The sequence below is a fragment of the Apiospora hydei genome (assembly GCF_038363865.1).
Source record: "Apiospora hydei strain CBS 114990 chromosome Unknown utg000010l_segment0_segment0, whole genome shotgun sequence".
NCBI classification, from domain to species: Eukaryota; Fungi; Ascomycota; class Sordariomycetes; order Amphisphaeriales; family Apiosporaceae; genus Apiospora; species Apiospora hydei.
The window spans coordinates 1,962,941-1,981,461 of NW_027117369.1; the positions used below are offsets into that span (position 1 = coordinate 1,962,941).

The window sequence follows — 18,521 nt, forward strand, 5'->3', positions numbered from 1 at the left end:
ATCCGGATCCCCGTACGGCTTGCTGCCTCGCATGGACCCAAAAAGAACCCCAGGGTCGGAGAAACTCCCGACGCCCTAACATTGCTTCTGCCCATCAGGCAAGGATCTAGTCAAGAACGAGGGAAATCGAGACACAAGCCACACGTGTGGAGATATGTATCCCTCTCTCTCTTCTCTCGTTCAGTCGGAATCTAGACCAACAATTGTTCTTGTGGCAGCGTGCAGCGGCAAAGCCACTCAATTCCTCGCTAAAAGACTGGTAGTTTGGCCCTGCGCAGACTTTTGCCTCCCCCTAAACCCCCTTCTGAGCCCCCCACACTAGCACACCAATTTTCGGGGCATGGACACCCCCAGCACTGCTCCCAGGTACGCTCAGTAGCACGCTGGCGCGGGAGGGCTGTGACGGTATGTAGGCATGTCAGCGTGCAGATTGGCAACCACGCTCAGCTGCCGACCAATCCTGGCTGCCGCTCGGAAGGCGTATCCGAATCCATCGTCACTTCTGACTAGGTTAGCCGTCGGCCGGAAAAAGATTGCTTGCCTGGTGGTCAGCCTGGCAGCCCGAATCTTCTGGCTTGGTCTGGCCTCGTCGCGACCGTCGATCAGATTGGGTCCCCACTGGCTACACCACCTGAGTGGCAAGTGGTTCAGATCACGAATGAGGTAATAACCAGGCGATTGCACAGTCGCAGGCAAAAACCAAACAAAGTAAGAGACAGCACAAAACCCGACGGGGGAGTCAATATTCGTGGTGGCTATCCACAATTTCCATTTTCCCCTTTGGCTTTTCGGCTCGGGTCTTGCTTTTAACATTTGTTTATGACTTTAGCTCGGTGCTTCCTCCAACAAGGTTGCGTGCTGTAGGAAGTACCTAGAGGCCTAGCAGGCTTGCAGCTCGGCATTCTTTTCGGCCTCTCTGTTTTTTTTTTTTCTGTCTCTCACTCCATCGGTCCGCCTCAGTGCCGAGGCAGACAACTGAGGTCATGATGGACTCCCCGAGCAACAACCGAGGCACACCATCATTGTCAGCCCGCAACTACCGGCCCTTACGACCCGCGCCACCAGTGGACTCAGGTCGAATAACACCGCAGCCGACGCAGTCGGGAGAGCCTCCCGCCAAACGGAAAGTTACCGAGGTGGCCTGCCAAAGCTGTCGCACCCGCAAGTCAAAGGTAAGCTAGGATGCACGACCGCAGCTAATACACCCCGACTCCCCAACACCAAGCGCGCACCGCCTTTTTCTTTCCGTCGTTTGACAGGCTCACACGTATCCCTCTCTTTCGACTCTCTAGTGTGATGGTGCGAGCCCGCAGTGTGCTACGTGTGTCAAGCGTGGCACCGATTGTATATATCCCGGGGTGGAGAACCCCCAGGCTTTGCGGCGAAGGTACCAAGAGATAGAGCCCCTGTTGCGGTCCCACCAGGAGCTGTACGACGTTATCCAGAACAGGTCGGAGGAGGAAGGCTTCGAGATCGTCCGTCGGATCCGGCGGGGCCACGACGTTGACACCATCCTGGACCATATCCGGGACGGCGACCTTCTGCTTCAGGCGCAGCATGGCACCAGTCATCGTCAGCAACAGCCTTTTGCAGCCGATGTTCAGAAAAGGCCGTCGATCCAGGCCATGCTGGGAAATGGCAGCGACACGGCAATACCTCTCAGCCGTAACCCGTCGACATCGCCATCGCTTACGCGGTCTGCGACCGATGCCATGTCTATCTTGGCAGTGTGCCAGACCGACCCAATGACGACAGAAACACGACAATGACACTCGGTGTATGCGGTGTGTGGATTTGCCCTAGCGGTATTACGAAGTGCCCTTCACAGTCGACTTGGTCAATAAGATACCCCAAATACCCCATTATATAAAAAATCACAGGTCATAGCAGAGCCTGCTTCATTCAAAAACACGCCCCCTTGCACCAGTGCTGTCGCGAGTTCGCGATGAGCCGATCCTGGCTCCTTGCACACTTCTATCCTTGCTACAGGAGCAGCCAGACGGATTAATCCGGCTACAACGAACGCAGAATTCATTCATATATATCGGACATATGTAGGTTTTGCCCAGTCTCAGCAAGTCGTGCTCTCCAGCTCTATTTAACAAATCGGTCAGACTTCCTTCACCTCCTTTTCTCCTCCGTGCAGCGGTAGCCCTGGGTCCGCCCAGCTGCTTCAGTGCCCGTCAATCAGCCGCCACGCGCACTCTCCGACAATCTACCGATGCGCCGGTAGCAGTACGGCCTCTTCGATCTTGCTGCATCGTCCTTCCCCAGCATAGACGACGTGTCCATCTTTTGTGGAGTCGGCCATGAGCTGGGCCACGTCTCGAGCCGCATCCGCCGCGATAACCTCGACGACTTGACTATCGGCCGGCCCCGGCATTAGCACGTTGACGCGGATAGAAAGTGCGGCCGTGTCCAGGTTGCTCTCGACACCGCGTGCAAAACCGAGGATACCATATTTGGAAATGACTGTGTAGGCAGATCAGCTTTGGTTCACTTCACCAGAGCATGGAGGGACGCTGCAAAGCATTAAGGGGAGTCGCGGGGGTGCTTACCATGATCGACGCCGCCAGCGCCATGAAGACCTGTGGTCGAACTGTTGAGCACGATACTGCCGCCCTGAGGATCCTGCGTGCGCATGTACTGGATCGCCAGCGTGGTCGTGTTTATGGTGCCCTTGAGATGGACGTCAAGCACCGTATGGCAGGGCTCTTGGAGCTCGCCACCGGCGCCAAGAGCCATGGTGGTCAACATAGTCGCCGCGGAGCGGGACGCCCTCCGCATTGGTGAAGACGTGGTCGACGCGGCCGTGGATTTGGATGGTCCGCTGGAACAGGCGCGCGAGGTCCGCCCACACGCCTACGTCCGTCGGGACGTACGTGAAGAAGGCCGCGGCGTCGGAGCCTGCGGACGGGTAAATGACTTGCGGCGCCGGCGGCGGTACTGGTCGCCGCTGACCACGGCGGCGCCTAGGCCGAGGAGGAGCTCGACTGTTGCTAGCCCGATTCCTGATGAACCGCCTGTGGGCAAGGCGAGGTGTACACTATTAGTCTGACAGCATTTATGAATGATGTGATGTGGTGGTGACACCGACTCAAAATCGAGAAAACTGTACCTGTCACTATTATCACCTTCCCCCTGAGTCTCGTCAAGTCTGCATCTTCAATCGTGAATTCGGCCATGCTAGCCGTCCTTTGCGTGCGTGTAGATTGATACAGTGATGTATAGCTCGAGATTGAAATCCAGATAAGAGAAAATGCTCGCGATGAGGCTTTTGGTTGAGCCCGGAATTTAGAACAGGTGTTTGTCTCACTCACAGCAAATTTGTCTCATGGTTTCTTTTTTGGCTCAAGTAGCGTCATCCGCGAGGTTGGACTGGGTTTGGGGGCGGGGGGTGACACCAACGGCCGTATCTGTGCCGCACAACCTTGATGAGCGCCAGTCCATTTTAAGCTTTTGTGGCTTACAGTGAACCTTGCCTTGCGAGAGTCCATCTAGTATGACGTAGCAAACAACGTGGCAGGGTAGATCACATAGCCACGCGTATAACGACTGACAAGCATCGCACCTCACTTACTTCGTCGCCAAATTGGTTAAATCCAATCAAGCGTGAGCAAACATTTGCTGAATTCATTTCTGATAAATGTCAGACTATTTGCTCATCCTAACTGCCGGCTACTTCATGTACGTGAGTTAGCTATGAACTAATCATCGTCACCTGACTCCAGAGGTCTTCCAACTGAGGTCACCCAGGCAGGTAATAGCAGATCATCGTCTGGATTGGGACCTGTACTTCTTGTCATGCTTCTTCCCGTACTCCTTTCCAGACTTCTTGCGGGATTGTCTCCGGGCTTTGGTGTCGCTCTCGCTCTCGCCGTCCTCGTCCTCGTCACTCTCGTCTCCCCAGTTTTTCCTGCCCATGACCTGAAACAGATCGGCCGAGAACGCAGGGATCGATCGGATCTTCTCGTAGAAATGGGAATTCGGTCCAATTTGCTTGAGGCACCGGGAGAAGAAGTTGAGGTAGGCGGCTCGTAATTCCGCCTGCTGGTGCTCCGCGCGAGAATACGCGAACTTGACACCACCTAAGATCCCGGTAACTTTGATCTTCTCCGTGGGGTTTTCCGCGATATACTCGATTCGACCGTTGAGGGCTTTGGTTAACATGGTGACTAGAGCGTCCCGGAGCTCCGGAAGATCGAAGTCGATGCCCATTCGGTGCAGCTTGGCGAGGACGACGTTGTCGGGCTTCATGCGGTCTCTTAGGTGCTCATGGTCGATGACTGGTAGATGGATTAGCAGGTGGGCGTGATAGAATTCAACATGGCTTGTACTTTGGGCTTGGGGAGAAGGAAGCCGACTAGGGTTTGGCCAAAATGACTCACCTCCATTGTAAATGAAGTACAGGAAGGCCCGCACCAGAAGGTGATGATGGTCCTCGAGCACGAGCTCGTAATAACCCTCTTTCTGCGTAGTAAATATCCATATTAGTCTCTGCGTCAGTGGTCCAAAGTGCATTGCGTGCTGTATTTACCTTGCGAAGTTTCCAGATTCGGTCATTGAACCAGGCGCATCTGGACGCAAGAATGTTGCGGTGTACGAGCCAGTACTTGCCGTCGCATACAATCTTCATGTCAGCATACTTGCGAGTCCGCCACAAGCTACAAGGTTGAATTAGCATTGGTAGTAGGGAAGATGGAGTGGCCAACTTACAACATGTCGCCTTTCTGGGCGATGACGGGGGTTGCTGGCGGAAGGCATTGTCAATGGCTTTTCAGTTGCGAATGATTGACTCAGTAAGGGCGAGAGTTGAGCATTAGGGACAACGGATGGGTAAAGAAGAGCAACGAGCGAATATGATGAGCTCGATAGAGGCTAAGGAAACGAATGAGTATGAAAGGTGCGAGCAAATGCTGTAGTGAGAAGATTGAGGATGATGGTGCATCTATAGGTGGAACACGATAGCAAAGAGGATGATGGAAAGGGAAAAGTAAAGAGTGAGCCTGGTGGGCATATCACCACCCTTAAATAGGAAAACTCAGAGGCAGGACTTTACAGTGAATGTAGTGAATTGAATACAAGATAATAAATCAGCCACGTCTCGTGTCTATAAATATTGAATTATAAATGTATATCATGTACATTTGTTATGGAAGCTTTGAGAAGTGTTGGAATCGATGGATAACTGCTGCAATGCTACTTTTCCACACGCTCGGGTCCCTCAGCTGGCATGAACAGCCACTCGCCACTTTATTGGCGCGATGGTGTCTGCTCGTCTCGGGTGGTCGACCACGGCGCCATGCATATCACGCCAACCAGCATGGTCAGTATCTAAACAAAACCTTGATAAACCCCAGTCCATTTTGAGCTTCATGATAAGTATGTGTTTGTGGACAATCAAGTAATATTATAATTACTGGTATCCACGCAGCTCAACCTGGCGCTGTATCCTCTACGCAAACATTCGCCATGATCATGCCAAACAATCTCATTCCATAGCAACTCCAAAAACGCCGAATGCCATTATAATCCTGCAAGATAGAAACCCCTCATCCAATGTATCGTCTCCTTGCGTCAAATGTCGAGCCAACCGTGAAGTAATCTCGAGCTAGTCCTGCTCCCAGGCGGCCTTCATGGCCGCCTCCAGGGACGGCGTGGCATTGTTGCAGACATGCACCGTGTAGATGGTGGTCTCGAGCCGGTCGTGGCCGGCGTTCTTGCGGCCGACGTTCTCCATGAGGTCGACGGAGAACATGGGGACGGAGCGGACCTGGCCGAAGAAGTAGGGGTCGTTCTGGACGTTGCGCCAGCACTCGGTGAAGAAGTGGACGTAGAGGCCGCGCAGGGTCGCCTGCGTCTGCACGTCGCCGGCGTAGGCGATGCGGAGGCCGCGCAGCAGCTGGTCGATCTGGCCCGCGGTCAGCTTCCTGCGGGGGCGGCAGCTGAAGTACTGGATCCCGCTGTTGAGGAACTCGATGCCCGTGTTCAGGACGGCCGTCTGGAACAGCGGGAACTTGAAGGTGGCGCCCAGGCCGTAGAGCTGGGCCAGGACTTCGTGGTCGAAGAAGGTGTTGGGCTGGAGGCTGTTGTCGTTGATCTCTGTAGATGGCGGTTAGTGAATGTCTACAAAAGCAACAAGATGCTTCCAAAAAGGCTGTGGGACTAGAGAAGGGTGGGGCTTTGGGGAGATGAGTAACTACTTACGAGTGCTGTAGATGAATGACAGGAGAGTCTGGAGCAAACCGGGGAGAATCGGTCCAGATTGATCTCGAGCATGTTGTTGTCCTAAAAGAATTAATTTCAGTCAGTGAAATTCTCATCTGCGATATGCGGGGTTCACTAACACTGAATCGGTTCTCCATCTTCTCCTTGAACCAAGGGCATCGGGAAAGGATCGCTCGGTGTAGGAGCATGGACTGGCCGCGGCAGGTGACGCGGACATCAGAGTACTGGCCAGTTTTCCATAGGCTGCGAGGAGGTAACGTTAGTAGTCAGTAGTAGTACACAGCAGGATGATCAAATTCATGACGTACTGGAGATCACCCTCCTGGCTAATGACGGGATGCTTTTGCGAAGGCATTGTGTTCAACTTGGTAGTGATGACAGTTGCTGAGCTCGGTGAAGGGTCTGCGACAAGCAGGCTGACGGCTAGGCTGGTAGCAACGTGGGGAAGATGAAGTCGCGTGTGCGATGTGGCGTCTTCAGTGAGCTCAATTGAGTTTGAGATGTCGCGAGAATGGAAAGATAAGATGTGAAATGCGATAGCAAGGAGGTGAGAGAGTCGTCTCGAGGTGCCGAGATGGAAGGTTGATGGTGTTCGTTTTAGTGAATTGGGTGAGGCTGGATGATTTCACAGTCCAGGTCAAGGTTGATGGATGAGAACACAAGATGGGAGTTGGCGGGTTGAGGATGAAACACTTGCTTAAGTACACCAGGACCAGCACTGATTGAGAGCTGGATCAGTAAGTTGCTGATTTGGTTGCCCGGCCCAGGTCCGCCGCAGCGAATTCTAAGAAGCTCCTCAGATACACAGGCAGTCCACTGACTGCTCACTTCAGGTCTAGATCAGGTAGTACGTTATTGCTCGCTCAGCCCTATGAGAAAAATGGGCCCCCCCTATGCACCTCGTCCTAGTCCCGCATGGTTGATTTTGATGGCAGATGCCCCCCTTCCCTCGCCACTCTCAACATCGTTTGATACTAACCAAGAGAGGCCATCGGAACGGGTACTTGTAACCACTTTTAATGATTTTGTAGACATAAACACCTCGCTAGCAACATGATGTGATAGCATCTTTCCCAGCAGGTTCATTCAACTGGCATGTCGTCGTCACACGCAGCCGGTAAATGAGGCGAATAATACGCTGATGAAAACTGCTACTTGAATGCATATCTAGGCCACCTTAACATTCATGCCAACGGCGATGTTTCCAACTTTGGTAGATGCGTTTGACACTGCCCATATCATTATCAGCTCCATGAGGTTGTTTTAAAGTATTTCGGACCCCTAGCGCCGGCATTGACCGTCGACGGTAATATCACGTGATGGAGTCCACATCAATATTCCATAACTCTGGTCTATATTGTCTTTTGATCATGTCTGATGGCTATCTGTCTGATCTACTCTGGCTGTGTCTATTGACATCAAAATAATGACCATGGTCAATGTCTTCTCAACCATCTATGTCTGTCGGTGACGCAGACACCTGGTGTTGACTGACCCCATCAGGTTGAGCACTGATGGCTATATCGCTTCCTATTCCTAAGGTCGGTTCGTGCAGTGAAGTGTCGTCCTGGGAAGGCTCACACGGGTCTGGTAGGTAAGCACAGAAGACCTCATTCCTACGGTATCTGTTGCGGAGAAGGTTGTGGGCGTGGTATGCCTGATTCACATAAGCGCCGAACCTGTATTCTACCACCATGACATCGGGCGCGGACCGCTTCACAATGATTTGATCCAGAACAAAGTGAAATTTGCTGTCGAACCAGGGCAGTAAAACACTGGGAGCAACCTTGTCCGGGTGCCCTCGCACTTTCAAGACTCGAGACCTTTTGCTGTGTCGTTGTGGTTCCACCTTGACCCGGTTCCAGTACGCCTGCAAGTCGTGTCCCTCGAAGCCGAAGCTCTCTGTCGTTACTGCGCGCAGGATTCGGAACGCTCCTTCTCGATCCCACATTGTCACTTTCACAGCGGCGGTAGGGACGAACGGAAGAGCTGGTTTTAAACTAACAGCCGCGATCTTACCGAGCCGTTTTATTTGGACTTGGTTGATGAACTCGGGAACGGTTACTGTGCTGGGAAGTCCAGTCACAAGTAAGCAACAGTTGTTGTCCTCGGTCAGAGCGATCGGTCCGGTTGGTTCGTGGTACAATGTGCTATGGGAACTTGGCCACGGCGTATGGTACTCTTGGGGCTGAACCAGACCCTCGTGTTCGATATAATGAAGGATGCCGGTCATTATCTCTTCCGAGGCTGATACGGGCGTGCTATCATCCGTCGAGGTAAATCTCTGAGACCCAAGTTCCGTGTGTGGAAGCGATGGTGTGCGGGGTGGTTGCTTGTGTTGGAGTTTGGCTGGCGATGGAGTTGTGAAACGCCTAGGTTATGAGGAATATGTTAGTGTTCAATCATAAGGAGTTTTAATGAGAAAAGAAAAATGCTCTTTCCTACGCCGATCGCCAAGGGAAGGAGGAGAAAAGAGAAAAACAATCATCTTGCTTGTGAGTTACTTGCCTCGCGGACTTCAGACACGGAGCGGCCCCACCCTGGTGCCAGCTCAGGGCGTGTGGTTCGGATGGGTGGTAACGGAGTACTATCCTCTCGCAGTTCCTCAAGGAGCGTTTTGAGATCTTTGTGATCCATTTCGCTGCCAAAAATGATGTCCTTGGGGTGTTGTTGTGTCAGGGAAGGGAAGACACTAAGCTGGCTAAAAGACAACTGAAGGGCCAGAGCGGGTTGAATGCTAGATGTGGGTGTCAGGTTATTGGTCTCTGAGATAAGTACATGAGAATTTATAATTATTCAATATACAACCACCAGACCGGCCCTACACACTTAATTTGCTATGGATCGAAAATTGCCTTCTATCAACTGTATATTGTATAGAGTAGAGAAAATCTCTGGCCACTTGCGCGAAGTAGCTTCATCATTTTCTGGGTGTCTACATGGAGAGTCGAGATACCAATGCCTCTTAGCCTATGAGATTTGCCACTATTGTCAGCGACTATGCCCATCTCAATTTGTGTGTCAAACCACATCCGATCCCATGTGTCTGAGCAGCAACTGTTTGGGGACCCCAGATCGCCAGCAGGTCGTGGCTTGAAAGGCAATCTGGCGAGACTGGAAGTCTTGCATAGGTCTCTGAGCCTCGGATCTGGTCCACATGATGACCTTGACGGCGTGTGCGGTGTAGCCATTTATGGGACCGCTACTGCTGACTTGTTTAAATGGCTCAGGACTGACTGTTTTAGGACTCAGGACTGTTTGTTTCTGATATTTGGCATTACTCGCTCTGCTTAGCACGTTTGATCAGGGGCTTCTCGTCATCGGATGGCATGTCACCAGAAGAAGACGGCGAAGGCGTCCAGGTGTTGTCACACTCCGAGCTGGGAACGACAGTCTCCGTTGGAGGACTTGGCACAAATTACTGCAGAACGGGGGAGCATGGGCTCCCATGAGGAGTACGACGCGCAAGTCAAGGAGCGGCGAGTCGACCCCAGCGGCGGCGAGCTCCCAATAGAGGACCTCGTCGTTGACATTGAAGATGGTGCCGGTCCGCTTCCTGGCTTCTTGGTAGTGGATGAGGGCAAATCGCCAGGGGTGCACGTACTCCGTGAGCGAATGGAAAGTTCGACTACCAAGTAAGAGGGGGTAGTTTGACTGAGGTTGAGGCGAAGCGTTCGTGCACCATTCAATCTCGACGACCGTCGCAGTGGTACTTCTTTGCCTGGGGTGGGCGGTCGAAGGTGGTCATCAAAAGCATCTAGAGCCTCGCCAGTAGCCCCAGTTACTTATGGTATGGCTGGCGCAAAACGGGGCCATTCCCAGCGGCAGTCGGGGCAAGACCACTAGAGTTGATAATGGACTTACCGTGCCGGCCCACGACCGACTCGCCACGAAGGCCGGAAACGGAAAGTTCCCGCAATATCGCCTCCATCCAGAGAAATGCCAATGGATTTTGCCGTAATTGTCCATCGAGATCCATGGTGTTAGCTTATTATAAAACTTTTCTTACTGAACTGTATGGTCTGGTTGGTCGATGTGAGGATGAGAAGCTGAGCTACCCGGGGTAGCTCCTCACCATGCCCCTTTGGAAAAAGCTGCTGTCTTTTATAACTAACTAGATGACACTGTGTGTATTGCACAATGTGAATGTGCCAATTGATTTGATAGAAAATTGTCGTCAGTTGTAGGAGGTATGCTAACAACAACTCATGTTAGACCGTGAAAGCTTCAATGCGAAGCTCCCAGGGGCTGGTGGGGGTGCGACGTTCCCTAACTTTAGCGGCTAGCTGCCACTACCAACAGCAGTGAGAGTCGGGCTCGTAACCTTGCGCATTACTTATTTAAGTCTTGATCCGACGTAGAAGATTTGCAGGCAATGCACCATATCAATTGAGTACGTCTTCGGCTGCTTAGGTTTGGCTGTCGGTTGCTCGCATCTACGAAACCTGCGTGAAACCGGCGTTTACGGGGTTATGCTCATCATACGAGAGCAGGGCGAGTAAGCAGTCAGTTCCGCCGTGGTGGATTCTGGTCAGAACCGACTGGGTGGATCGCAAGACTTAAAATCCACGACCACCTGTCCAGATCAGATCAGGCTTCAGTAATTGTTGCTTCTACAGGTCGATAGAACACTTGCGCAGAGGTTATGATCAATCGAATAAATTTGATTAATTGACGTATTGTTATTTTCCCCCGTTTCTTTTATTATCGTTCCCACCCCCATTCTCACTATGGCTGGCCATTCCCCCGCACGCTTCGCAGAGCTCCAAGCCGCCGTCACCACAGCGCGCGCCCAATTCGACGCCGCCAAGGCCGCCCAACCCGAGAACCTCGCTGCCGTCCTGGAAGGCGTCGAGGAGAACCCCGTGCAGATCCCCTCGCGCGGCGGCGGCCGCCATATCGAAGCGCGCCTCTACCGCTCCACCACCGCCAAGGATGCCGCAGCCACATCCTCCGCGGGCCCGTCGCCTGTCCTCGTCAACTGGCACGGCAGCGGCATGGTCTTCCACATGTTCGGCCAGGACCGCCCCTTCTGCGCCCAGATGGCCCGCGACCTCCCCGGCCTCGTCGTGATTGACGCCGACTACCGCAAGGGGCCCGAGGCCCCTTCCCCGCGGCCGTGCACGACGTCGAGGACGCGCTGCGCTGGGTCGCGGCGCAGCCTGACGTCTACGACGTGGCCCGCGTCGCCGTCTCGGGCTTCAGCGCGGGCGGCCTCCTGGCGCTCGTGGCCTCTTCGTCCTTCCGCCAGACCTTCGCGACCAGCGACGACGCGCTCAAGCAGATGCAGATCCCCCTCGTCGTCGCGGTGTACCCGCCCACGGACCTCTCCGTCCCCCCGAGGCCCGCAAGCAGGTCGAGAGGCCCGTCCGGCCCATCCCGCCGCAGATGGCCGCGCTGTTCGACGAGTGCTACACGCCTGACCCGGCGGCGCGCAAGGACCCGCGCGTCTCGCCGGGGCGCGCCGACGCGGCGCTGTTTCCCGGGCACGTCGTCATCGTCACGTGCGGGGGCGACAACTGCGCGCCCGAGGCGAACGAGCTGGCGGACCGGCTGAGGGACGGGAAGCGCAGGGTCGTCAACGAGGTCATGGAGGGGATGCCGCATGCGTTTGACAAGACGTGCCGGCCCGGGACGGCGGAGTGGGGAGCAGAAGGATAGGATGAATGCGCTCATTGTTAAGGAGCTCAGGGAGGCGCTGAAGATTTAGGAAGGGCTGGGGTTTCACCCGAGATATATATTGGGAATGAGAATATGACGAGAATGACTATAGACTGTCCTTAGTGAGTGAAGCGAACTTTCAACTCTGCTGCGCAGTTGATACCTTTATCATGGGTCAATTACATTTGATTTCTTTCTCTATATGAGAACCAGCAAGATAGTGATACAGATAGCAACAACATTCCAGTTTGCTCTACGTTACTGCTGCTCAATAGCTTTTTGCATGCCCGCCACCCACTCGTAAAACGCCCAAGCCCCCGGGTCGGGAATCGCCTGCCCCTGCGCCTCGGCCACGTACGACGCCCGGCCGAACTTGGCCTTGAGATGCCGCGTGCCCTCGGCCTTCTCGTGCGCCACGCGCACCGCGGCCGCGAAGTCGCCGCCCGTCTTCGCGAAGGACTCGGCGAAGGGGATCATGACGTCCATGACGGTGCGGTCCCCCTCGCGCGCGCCCGTGTACTTCTTCAGGGTCTCGACGGCCTCGGCCAGGGTTTGGGCATAGGTAGTAGAGGAGGATGCGGACTGGCCGCCGTTGCGCTTGACGACCTGCTGGAGGGCGGAGGTGAAGGCGGAGAGCAGGATGCAAGGATCGCGCCCAGGCTCCCGCCCATGTTGTCGACGGCGTCGGTCGTGGCTAGGAGGAACTTCATGATGGAGCCTTCCTTGTTTTCGCCGCGGTCTAGTATTGCGATAATGTCTATTACGGCAAATGTCAGCCGACGTCCCAAAACGAATAAACGGCGAATATGGCAATTTAGGGTGCTCACCTTCTGAAACGCCTTGTACTGCTTCACCACAGTCGCCGTCGCCCATGATCATATCCCATTTCGTGAGGTTCGGCTCCGCAGCAATAGCTGCTAGGCAGGCTGTTCGGATTACGGAGTCTAGTAGGCTGGGTGCCACTGTTTTGTTGTTGTTCTGTTAGCTTCCGCGTATAAATCATACCTGTTGCTCCTTCTCCTACGCAATATACTTACCTTTGATATCATTTTCATGCGCCAACTCCGGCCTGTGCTCTATGTGCTCGGTGGTACTCTCTTCGGTTTGAGTTTTGTATGCGTCGGGGGAAAAGACATTAGGCCAGTGGACAGCATCAGTCTTCATGTCCAAGAGATCAAGCAGCTCCTCGACCGGCGCAGAGACCTCGTTGGCGGCGTTGGTAAGGTTGCATAGCGAGATGGAGAAACCGGGCCCGTTCAACGACGTCTCAAACGAACCCGACAGAATCCGTGCCGGCTTGATATTCCACGTCCGGCCCAGCTGTACCATCGTCTCGTCTGTGAGCGCGCCCAGCTCCAGGTTGCTGACACCGCCGTAGTTGTTGATCAATAACACGACTGTGTCGTTGTTGTGGAACTCGACGAACGATCGCTCGGGGTCGTTCGGGTCGCAGAGAAGCTTCAAACAGTGGCTGATCAGGTCCTCTACCGGAGGAAACGGGCTTAGCCTCTGAGCACCCGGCTCGTTGTGGATGCCGGCTCCTACTACGACGACGTCGGAGGGGAGGGTCTCGTGCTTGGCCCGGCCGGGCACATGGCAGTGGTCGAGAGCAGACCCTATCGAAACGACTTCGGCATTAACCGCCGTTGCCAGCTTCACGCACCGGTCGAATGAGTACTTCTTAGCCGCTGCTGCTGTGGTAATCTTGGCGGCTGTTGTTTCAGGGGCCTGTCAGTAATGCCCCTCCTCGCGCACCATATCAAACTAAAAGACTTACGGATCATGTGGCCCGGCATGCCTCTCCTGCCCACCACGGCAGACTTGCTCCTCCCCAGCGACACATCATCCGTCAACGGGATGACGGCGACATTCCTGCACGTGCCGTCGGCCTTGGCCCGCTCCGCCGCGAGGCCGAAGTGCAGCTTGTCGCCGGTGTAGTTGGTGATCATCATGATGTGCCCCTCATCGGACGGCGTGGCCCGGACGGCCGCGAGGATCTGCTTGGTGCTGGGCGACGCGAAGATGTCGCCGCACGCCGCGGCCGCGAGCGCGCCCTTGCCGACGTACCCGGACCACCCGGGCTCGTGGCCGCTGCCGCCGCCCGAGATGACCGAGACGGCGCGCCGGTCGTGCTGCTTTTCGTACACGACCCGCTCCGACTCGATCAGGCCCAGGTGCGGGTTCGCCGCGGTGAAGGCGCGCAGGTACTTGGGGACCAGGGTGTTGGCGGCCGTCTCGCTGGAGGTAGAGAAGGACTGTAAGTAAAACGCTCCGTGTCGCTAATGAATTGCTTACTCGGTTACTTACGGAAAGAAGTGCTTATCCGACATCTTCGGCCTGATGTGTCTCCTTTATTGAATTTGGCGTTACGTGTGAGGGAGAAAAGGAAAGAAGCAACTTGAGGGCGTTTCAAGTTCAATCACCACCTAGAAAATGTCAACACCATTAACAGACAAACGTACTCGTGGCCCTTTTTGAGATGCATCGTCCTATCGTGGATCAGCGACATTTGACTCCAGAATTCAGTCTGATCACGAGCGTCCGAAGTGTTTCCAAGGCAGACCCTTTGTTTCTGCTAGTCAATGTATGTGGCCGCGACTCGAGTCCCATCTCACAAGACCGTTGATTCTGGCTAGTGTCGGACACACACCCGCGTTTCGAGTCAATTGGCGGCAACTGACCCAGTACTCTTGTCTAGGAGAGAGCGCGCATAGTGGTCGGGAATAATGCGATGCAGGACGCAGCCTAGCTCCATCTCGCATTGCCAGATTGGGAATCTCCGCATTAGGGTGCGGGTAATGGTGACGGCGGTAGCACTAAGTGCACGAGTCAGGTGCCATTATGGATTGCGGCCTGGTAGCTATTGCGGAGCTGATACGACGATGAAAAAGCTGGGGTTGGAGTTTGCGGGGAATGGTGTTGGGGTTTGTGCCTTCCCCTGCAGCAACATTTTCGCCAATAGCTCGCATCCCCTTTTGGCGTGCCCTTTGCCCTGTCCCGGGCGAATTGACCAAAGCCCCCCGAGACGAGAACTTCTCCCTCTGCATCCTCGTTTCGCCAGGAATCATCCGCCTGGACAGATCATACCGGAGTCAGCTTGCTCATCCATTGTTTCATCCCCTAGCCCCAGAACGGAGCGTCAATTGGCGCGCGCTCTTATCTCGTACTATCACTGGCACTATCGAACCATAACATGGATAGCCGCGATACTCCCGCCCGGAGTCTGGAAACGGACGGCTCGCAGTCTTCGAAGCCGAAGCGCATGCGCAAGTCGAGGTCTCGAGGGCTTCGCACTAGGACTGGATGGTAGGTCCCGTCGCCAATAGCACTTGTCAGGCATAGCAATAGGCACCTATAGCTGAATCTATCTATCTGTAGCTTGACGTGTCGGTCTAGACACAAGAAATGTGACGAGAATCGTATGTTTATCCATGGTCTCGAAGGCCCTGAACTGGAGCTGATGACGACACGACAGTCCCGACCTGCGGGCCCTGCTCCATCGCGAGCCGCGCCTGTGTCTACAGCGAAGAAGCAAGTCGCAACCCCGCCGCGCCGCGGCAATATAGCCAAGCCAGCAGCATCGACCCGTCCCTCTCGGCGGGGTCTGCCTCTGGACTCGCTCTACCTGAGAGGCGGGAGTCGATTTCGAATCCATTCCACATGTTGGCGGAGGCTGCCTCCTCGTCACCACATCCACCTCGACCCGTGCCAGCCCCGGCTTCGATCCCGGCGTCTTCTCCACACGCAGGTCCACCCGCCCCCTCGCTCATGACAATAGCCGAGTCGTACCAGTATGCGCGCTCGCCGGACACGGTGGCCTCGGAGCAGCTGACGGCCGACATGGCCTCGAACCGCTGGCTCGACCTCTTGGCGACCGACGCGGCCCAGGCCGACGCCAACTTCTCATTGGCCCCGAGCCCGGCCCCGTTCGAGGAGGATTCGTCGTCGTCGGCTAGCCACACCCATGCTGAGTCGCGGCCGATTGGTACCGAGAACCAGCCCATCGCCGGTGGTGATGTCACGACGACGGTTCCGTCATTGGTGGGCACCTTTGAGCGGCATGCTTGGTCGCTCGACCAAGACATCAAACTGACGTCGGAGGAAGCTTACCTGTTCCGAGTCTTTGCGGAGAGAGCCAGCCAATGGGTAAGCGAGCCTTACTGGTAATCCTCAAACGTACTCTGTAATTGCTAACATGCGATCTCCCCGAAAGCTGGATCTGTTTGACCCTCATGTAGGTGCTCTATCTCTTGGTATCATATGTGAACATACCAAATGTGTCTGTTGATGCTTACTATCTTGCATAGAAACACTTTTCCACACACGCTATCAGACTTGCTTTACGAAATGTTGGCTTGTCCAAAGCCATCTTGGCACTGTGCGCGCGACATCGTGCCACGTCCTTGCAAACTGCTGGCCATGCTGTTGTCGCTCATCCGTCATCATCAGAGTCAGACCCATCCAGCATGGCGGTGCAGTACTACTACGAGACGCTACACTACCTCCAGATCGCTCTCCAGTACGAATCATATACGCACTCGGAGGAGCTCCTGGCTACTGCTCGTAAGACGTCCCTCCCCGTCCCAAGCAGTTCCCGTAAGCGAGTGTATGAAGCATGCCGGTATACTAACATCAAGCGGTGGTGGCTATGTAGTGGTAATCTCAACGTACGAGATGCTTGATTCTTCGAAGAGCAACTGGAAGCGGCACCTCAAGGGCGTCTTCTGGATCCAGCGCTCGCAAAACGTCAACGGCGTCTCCGGCGGCCTGCGGCAGTCCGTGTGGTGGGCCTGGCTCCGCCAAGACATCTGGGCCGCCTTCCGGGAACGACGGCGGTGCTTCTCGTTCTGGCGCCCCCTGGTGGACTACCCGGACCTGACCCAAGACGAGCTGGCGAACCGCATCGTCTACCTCCTGTCCCAGACGGTCAACTACTGCGCTAAGAGCGACAGCGGCAGCGGCAGCAGCGGGAGCGGCGATAACTCGGCGCAGAAGCGAGCCTACCTCGGGGAAGCCCTCTTGTCGGAGCTCGAGCGCTGGAAGATGCACCTCGGACCTAGCTTTCAGCCGTTGCCCACGGCGGCGGTCGATTTGCAGAGCGTGTTTGCGCCGATATGGATCCATCCGCCTCGCTTCGCCGTCTCGATGCAGATATACAACTTTATTCGGATCCTTATCACGTTGCATCGCCCAGTTGTCTCGTCCGGGTTTGACGGATATCTCAAAACGCAGAAGATCCTGCACGAAGCTGTGAATACGATATGTGGTATCGCCATGGAGCTGAGAGATGAGGGGAGCCAGATCATGTCCGCGCAGTGTTTATTTGGAGGTGAGTTCGTATTCTCTACATCGTTAAGTGCCATTAAAACTCCTTGCTGCCCCAGTTCCCAGACAGGCCCAGAACCATGACTTGTGTGCTCCTGTTGCTGATACATGGTGGTATAATAGCTGGATTATGCGTGCAAGAGGAAGAAAAAGCGCAGGGCCATCCTATCTCTGATCGACGCCTGCGAAGCCCGGACGGGCTGGCCGATGGCGGCGCTTCGCGATGACCTGATGGCCGAGTGGGCTCGAGTGTCGTAGTGAAACACGTCATCTCTCGTCATCATCATACCGCAGCCACAGTATGTGAGCGCTGCATGTCGTAGTTGTTGATCGCCTGCACTTTCGCCGCGGATGCCGATGTGGGATCGAATGTGTAACCACTAGGTAATCTGTCAGTGCCTCGCTCTCGATACAGCATGCTTGATGATGGGCAGGGGACAAGGACACTTACAGCCACTCCTTCGTTAACCGCCTGGCCAACTCCAGACCAATGACCCGCTGCCCGAGGCAGAGAATCTGCGCATCGTTGGACAGCACCGCGCGCTCGACGCTAAAGCTATCGTGGGCCGTCACTGCTCGTACTCCCGCCACCTTGTTGGCGCTGATGGCGACTCCCAAACCAGTGCCGCAGATGAGCAGCGCCCGGTCGGCCTTGCCGGAAGCCACCAGCTCAGCCGCCGCGATGGCATATTGCGGGTAGGGCGTCTTGTCGCTGGACGAGTTGGGTCCGACATCAATCACCTCGGCCACGCGCGGGTCCGCCGCCAGGTCCGCCGCCAGCTTGGCCTTGTACTCGAAGCCGGCATCGTCGCCGCCGATGGCGATTCGGAGTTTGTTAATCGACGTCATTTGAGTTTGAGGTAGATGAGATAATGTGCTTTGTGATAATTATGGACTGATAATTGATTGGCAGTACGGGATTCTGGTAGGGCAGGATTTATTACTCAAAGGATAGCTAGCTAAAAACGACGATGCGGGGGTGGTGTTGAGGCTATTATGCTAATTCGCATTGCTGAAGTCTTTCGCACGTCATGAGACAGGCCCGCGGCGGCAGGAGGTGTCATTTGCCTCGTACGGAGGGTATTGGGCGTTGTGACCTTTAGCCGAGCGAGTGTGCCTCGAGACGCGATGCAGACTCCACATGCGGGGAAAACTTGGCGAGATCTGGAATTCCCATTCTTACCCCTGATCGAGTTGGGGTCATGAGGGGGAGCGGTAAGGGGGCCATGCAGGTCGATGCAACACTGGGGGTGGGGCAGCGGCACTGCGGCAGGCACTTTCGGGCTTCGTCCGAATTCTCAAATATG

General features: G+C 55.0%; 8 protein-coding genes across 8 annotated transcripts; 4 read left to right on the forward strand and 4 right to left on the reverse strand.

Annotated features, from left to right (window-relative positions):
- Nucleotides 1-986: 986 nt before the first annotated feature.
- Nucleotides 987-1,769, forward strand: PG997_014819 (uncharacterized protein; the record flags this gene model as incomplete). Its single annotated transcript, XM_066819133.1, has 2 exons — nt 987-1,172; nt 1,293-1,769. The coding sequence occupies 2 exons, from the start codon at nt 987-989 to the stop codon at nt 1,767-1,769; spliced, it is 663 nt and encodes a 220-aa protein (XP_066661321.1).
- Nucleotides 1,770-2,215: 446 nt separating this feature from the next.
- Nucleotides 2,216-4,721, reverse strand: PG997_014820 (uncharacterized protein; the record flags this gene model as incomplete). Its single annotated transcript, XM_066819134.1, has 8 exons — nt 2,216-2,472; nt 2,559-2,830; nt 2,883-3,046; nt 3,114-3,195; nt 3,797-4,286; nt 4,389-4,470; nt 4,538-4,664; nt 4,717-4,721. 8 exons carry the CDS (start codon nt 4,719-4,721, stop codon nt 2,216-2,218), a joined length of 1,479 nt encoding a protein of 492 aa, XP_066661322.1.
- Nucleotides 4,722-5,611: 890 nt separating this feature from the next.
- PG997_014821 (uncharacterized protein) lies at nt 5,612-6,583 on the reverse strand (the record flags this gene model as incomplete). Its single annotated transcript, XM_066819135.1, has 3 exons — nt 5,612-6,100; nt 6,348-6,471; nt 6,537-6,583. The coding sequence occupies 3 exons, from the start codon at nt 6,581-6,583 to the stop codon at nt 5,612-5,614; spliced, it is 660 nt and encodes a 219-aa protein (XP_066661323.1).
- A 2,645-nt stretch (nt 6,584-9,228) lies between these two features.
- PG997_014822 (uncharacterized protein) lies at nt 9,229-9,867 on the forward strand (the record flags this gene model as incomplete). The annotated part of the gene is made up of 2 exons (XM_066819136.1): nt 9,229-9,484; nt 9,536-9,867. 2 exons carry the CDS (start codon nt 9,229-9,231, stop codon nt 9,865-9,867), a joined length of 588 nt encoding a protein of 195 aa, XP_066661324.1.
- A 1,091-nt stretch (nt 9,868-10,958) lies between these two features.
- On the forward strand, nt 10,959-11,889 carry PG997_014823 (alpha/beta-hydrolase; the record flags this gene model as incomplete). The annotated part of the gene is given in 3 exon segments (XM_066819137.1): nt 10,959-11,297; nt 11,363-11,560; nt 11,572-11,889. 3 exon segments carry the CDS (start codon nt 10,959-10,961, stop codon nt 11,887-11,889), a joined length of 855 nt encoding a protein of 284 aa, XP_066661325.1.
- A 258-nt stretch (nt 11,890-12,147) lies between these two features.
- On the reverse strand, nt 12,148-14,219 carry PG997_014824 (uncharacterized protein; the record flags this gene model as incomplete). Its single annotated transcript, XM_066819138.1, has 4 exons — nt 12,148-12,851; nt 12,927-13,601; nt 13,667-14,127; nt 14,197-14,219. The coding sequence occupies 4 exons, from the start codon at nt 14,217-14,219 to the stop codon at nt 12,148-12,150; spliced, it is 1,863 nt and encodes a 620-aa protein (XP_066661326.1).
- Nucleotides 14,220-15,082: 863 nt separating this feature from the next.
- PG997_014825 (fungal transcriptional regulatory protein) lies at nt 15,083-17,472 on the forward strand (the record flags this gene model as incomplete). The annotated part of the gene is made up of 7 exons (XM_066819139.1): nt 15,083-15,195; nt 15,268-15,308; nt 15,365-16,035; nt 16,197-16,485; nt 16,544-17,218; nt 17,274-17,328; nt 17,373-17,472. 7 exons carry the CDS (start codon nt 15,083-15,085, stop codon nt 17,470-17,472), a joined length of 1,944 nt encoding a protein of 647 aa, XP_066661327.1.
- Nucleotides 17,473-17,503: 31 nt separating this feature from the next.
- On the reverse strand, nt 17,504-18,063 carry PG997_014826 (putative ribose 5-phosphate isomerase RpiB; the record flags this gene model as incomplete). Its single annotated transcript, XM_066819140.1, has 2 exons — nt 17,504-17,594; nt 17,666-18,063. Coding segments are annotated over 2 exons (489 nt in total), but the record flags the coding sequence as incomplete, so codon positions are not given.
- Nucleotides 18,064-18,521: the final 458 nt, after the last annotated feature.